General features: G+C 37.5%; 1 protein-coding gene across 1 annotated transcript in view; it reads left to right on the forward strand.

The window, feature by feature from the left end:
* Positions 1–3,040, forward strand: part of TMEM161B (transmembrane protein 161B) — a 32,003-nt gene extending 28,963 nt beyond the window's left edge. Inside the window, exons 10-11 of the mRNA XM_009574161.1 lie at positions 1,806–1,902; positions 2,763–3,040. Of these exons, the coding sequence (XP_009572456.1) occupies positions 1,806–1,902; positions 2,763–3,040 (375 nt within the window). The remainder of the gene's footprint in view (positions 1–1,805; positions 1,903–2,762) is intronic.
* The last annotated feature ends 620 nt before the right edge of the window (positions 3,041–3,660 follow it).

Genomic DNA, 3,660 nt, shown 5'->3' on the forward strand with positions numbered 1-3,660 from the left:
CCATGTGCGCTAGCATATCTTCCAGGACGATCTCTTCCATGATCTTCCCATAGGTGAAGATGGCTGGCCTGTAGTCCCCCAGGCCTTCCTTTTTTCCCTTTTTAAAAATGGGGGTTATGTTTCCCCTTTTCCAGTCAGTGGGAACTTCACCGGACTGCCACGACTTCTCAAATATGATAGACAGTGGCTTAGCAACTTCATCCGCCAGTTCCCTCAGGACCTGCGGATGGATCTCATCGGGTGCCATGGACTTGTCCACCTTCAGGTTTCCTTAGATGGTCTCGAACGTCATCTTCTACAGTGGGCGGCTTTTCATTCTCCCAGTCCTTGCCTTTGCCTTCTGTTGCTCAGGAAGTGAGGCTTGAGCACTTGCCGGTAAAGACCAAGGCAAAAAAGTCATTGAGTACCTCAGCCTTATCCATATCCTTATCCATATCTTGTCCTTGGCTTCACTGAGTATCTGAAGGTCCTAGGTAGACTACGCAGTAGTTATTTACAAATAAAGTGGCTAGCAATGCGCTTCAGAAAAAATGTTGGGAAATACAAGTAGCAGCAACTGGTTAGGACAGAACTGTGCTGATTGCTGTGAATGCATAATTTTGGTTCTGGGAGCTTTCATCCTATCTATAAAATACTAACGTCTTCTCTGTGCGGTGTTTCCTAAATCCGTTTATCCAGTATCTCCGTATCTTCTCTTTGAGAAGACCATAGCCACTAAATGAAGTCCTGTCTAGTTTTACTAGCCAGGTCTGCTTTATCTTCTTCTGGAACTTCTGCCAGTAAAGTCTTTTCTATCTGTCATCCTACAGTGATCATTACTTTTTAATTTGTTCTTTTTATCATATTCCATCAATTATTTTACAGTATTTTTTGTGTTATGCTTTTTCTTCTGTCAGTATCTTACTGCTTAGTTTTTTGATGCTTGCTCATCATGAAGCCCTTTGAGGTTTTAGAGGTATTTCCAAAAATGTCATGTCTGCCTTCATCTTTTTTGCCACCCTGTATTCTGTTCTTTTCTAAAATCTAGTTAGCTTTATTTCATTGCTCGCTTGCTATTGATTTTATGACTTTTTTCTTTCTTTATTTGGTCTAGTCTTTCAGGTCAATAGCTTATATAAAATATGTGATGTAACAATCTTGAGAAAGATGGAACAGATTGGGAGCAGGGGGAGGGATAAATCTGAGTGGATTTCAATGAACCATAATGTATACCTGAAATAAAGACCATTTAAATGCTGTTATTGATCAACTACTTATGAAAAATCATCGTTACTGTTTTTAAAATACTGGGGTTTCATGGTTGGAAATCTTAAAAATATCTTGCTTTTGAAAAGGGACTGCGATATTAACTAAACTTTCCTTTCCTTTTTATGAGGCTTTGAACTGTGACTACTACTTCATTTTTGAAATGGGATTTGTAAATCACTTGGGACTTTAAAAATTAAACATATATTTAGCTTTGATTCTAGTGTCTTGAAGTAGGAATCTTTGAATGATGACATGCAGTTTGCAGAAGCAAAATTGATTCTGTTTGTTTTAACAGAACTGATGCTTTTAATTATTTCCTTTCAGCACTTCCTTTCAGATTTGTAAATGTCCTGAAACTAGAGTTCATTATAGGGATTTCCTCATTAGGTCTTTTGAAGACAATATGTCACATGCCAAGATGTGCTAGAAAACTTTTAAAACAGCTTCAATGCATAAGTACTGTTTTTTTAATACATTTCTTATTTTTCCTAGACATGTTCATAAAGGTTTGCTTTGATCAGCCGGAACTCATGAATTACTCTCTTCTGTTTTCCCAGGTGGCTCGGGTATTCTATTATCTTTGTGTAATTGCACTGCAGTATGTTGCACCATTGGTAATGCTCCTTCACACAACTCTGCTCTTGAAAACACTAGGTAGGCAAAATTGGATCAACAGAAATGTGTTCTGTTCTACACAGGGCTTTTATATTTTCAGCTTACTAAAGAGAATTAGAATGTATGGGGTACTTGCAATACAGAAATACATTGTTGTTTCCTGCAATTTAAAACGTACTGATGTGTGGCTTTTAAGCAGTCCTCTTCTGTTGCTGCTTTTGACATCTTCCAATTATATACTAATTTGTTTGACTTATTTCTGAGAAATTGTGTAATGCAACCAATTAAGCTGTTTACTTCTGTTGAAATATTTGTCTTTTAAAAGTATTTAAAAAGTGAGCTGTATAAAGTACTGTTGATTTAACCTTATGAGCACCTGTTAAAGGAATGTTTTTTCAGCTTTTCAATCTTAAGTAGGCTTTTTGAACAGAAATTCTGAGATATGGGGTTCATTTCATTATTGGGAGATCGGATGTGGTTTTGGGTTTTTTCCTTTCTTTCTTGTGAGGGGTGTCTTTCGCAGCCTGCCATGCAGTCGTGGCGTTCTTTTGCAAAATGTCAACAGAAGGAGATAGGCTTTATTAGGCTGTGATTCATCCCATTCTGGAGCAGACGACTACCTCTGGTGAGATGAATCATACCCACCACTGACAAGGGTCCCAAGGCAACTATCACATGTAGATGTTAGGATGTCAAAAGGTAAGATGAATCCTACCCTAATAGCTTACTAGTATGATCAGGAAGCCATGCAGATGAATACAGTTAGTATTTACTAAGTTAAAAAAACTTGATTTTTTTTGTGTGTGTGAAAAATACATATAAGATGATCTATAGAGTGATAAAAATAACAGAACTTGAATTTAATTCTACAAAAATCTGTACTTGTTTCTTTTTAACAGGTAATTATTCTTGGGGTATCTACCCAGAATTGAATTCTGACACTCCAGTAGAAAACAGTCTGCTTCCCAGTTCAGTTTATTCTGAGTCTCCACCTGCTGATGGAAAGATGAAAGTAACTGTAGTACAAATAACAATGGCTTTGGGAAGCCTAAAGAATATTTTCACTCCTCTCCTGTTCCGGGGACTCCTGTCTTTCCTCACCTGGTGGATTGCTGCTTGCCTCTTTTCTACAAGCCTTTTTGGGCTTTTCTATCACCAGTACCTGACTGTGGCATGAAAAGTCAACTGACAAAGCAAGTGTGAGGTCAAATGCTAGATACAAACCCAGGTACCCAAGAGGAGATGAAGAGAAACGAAGAAAACTATATATGAAGAGAAAACATATCAGAATTTTTTTTAAACACTTCCTCTGTGTTCTCAGGGTGAATATTCTTATAATCGCAACTGGGTTTGTTATTTTTGTTACCCAAATGGTAGGTAACTAATTGAATTATAGTATCGGGACTGACTGAAGTTACTGTGTGGTAGATGGTGGTGAGCACGCTGAAAAGATACGACCTCTGAGTATCTTGGTTTCCATAAACAGCAAGCCAACCTCAAAACTTTGTGTTTTAAGCATCAACAGTCAGTGACTGAACTGTTAGAAGGGTACTGGTTATAGTGATGGTGGCTGCCTATCGATTAAACCTTGAAACTGAGCCATACAATGGAAGGAGAAAGGGGATTTAAAAAAAAATTCTGTTGGATAACTATCGATCACTTTTCTCCATGAAAAATGAAATAATCCAACAGGACAAAAGAGATACTGTATATTACAGTAAGGAAAGTTGTATAAAATTTAAACTTAACAGGAATAGATGTATGGACCTGACAGGTATTGCTGCCTAAATATTTTGC

This window comes from Fulmarus glacialis, unplaced genomic scaffold (genome assembly GCF_000690835.1).
Source record: "Fulmarus glacialis isolate BGI_N327 unplaced genomic scaffold, ASM69083v1 scaffold3243, whole genome shotgun sequence".
Classification (NCBI taxonomy): Eukaryota; Metazoa; Chordata; class Aves; order Procellariiformes; family Procellariidae; genus Fulmarus; species Fulmarus glacialis.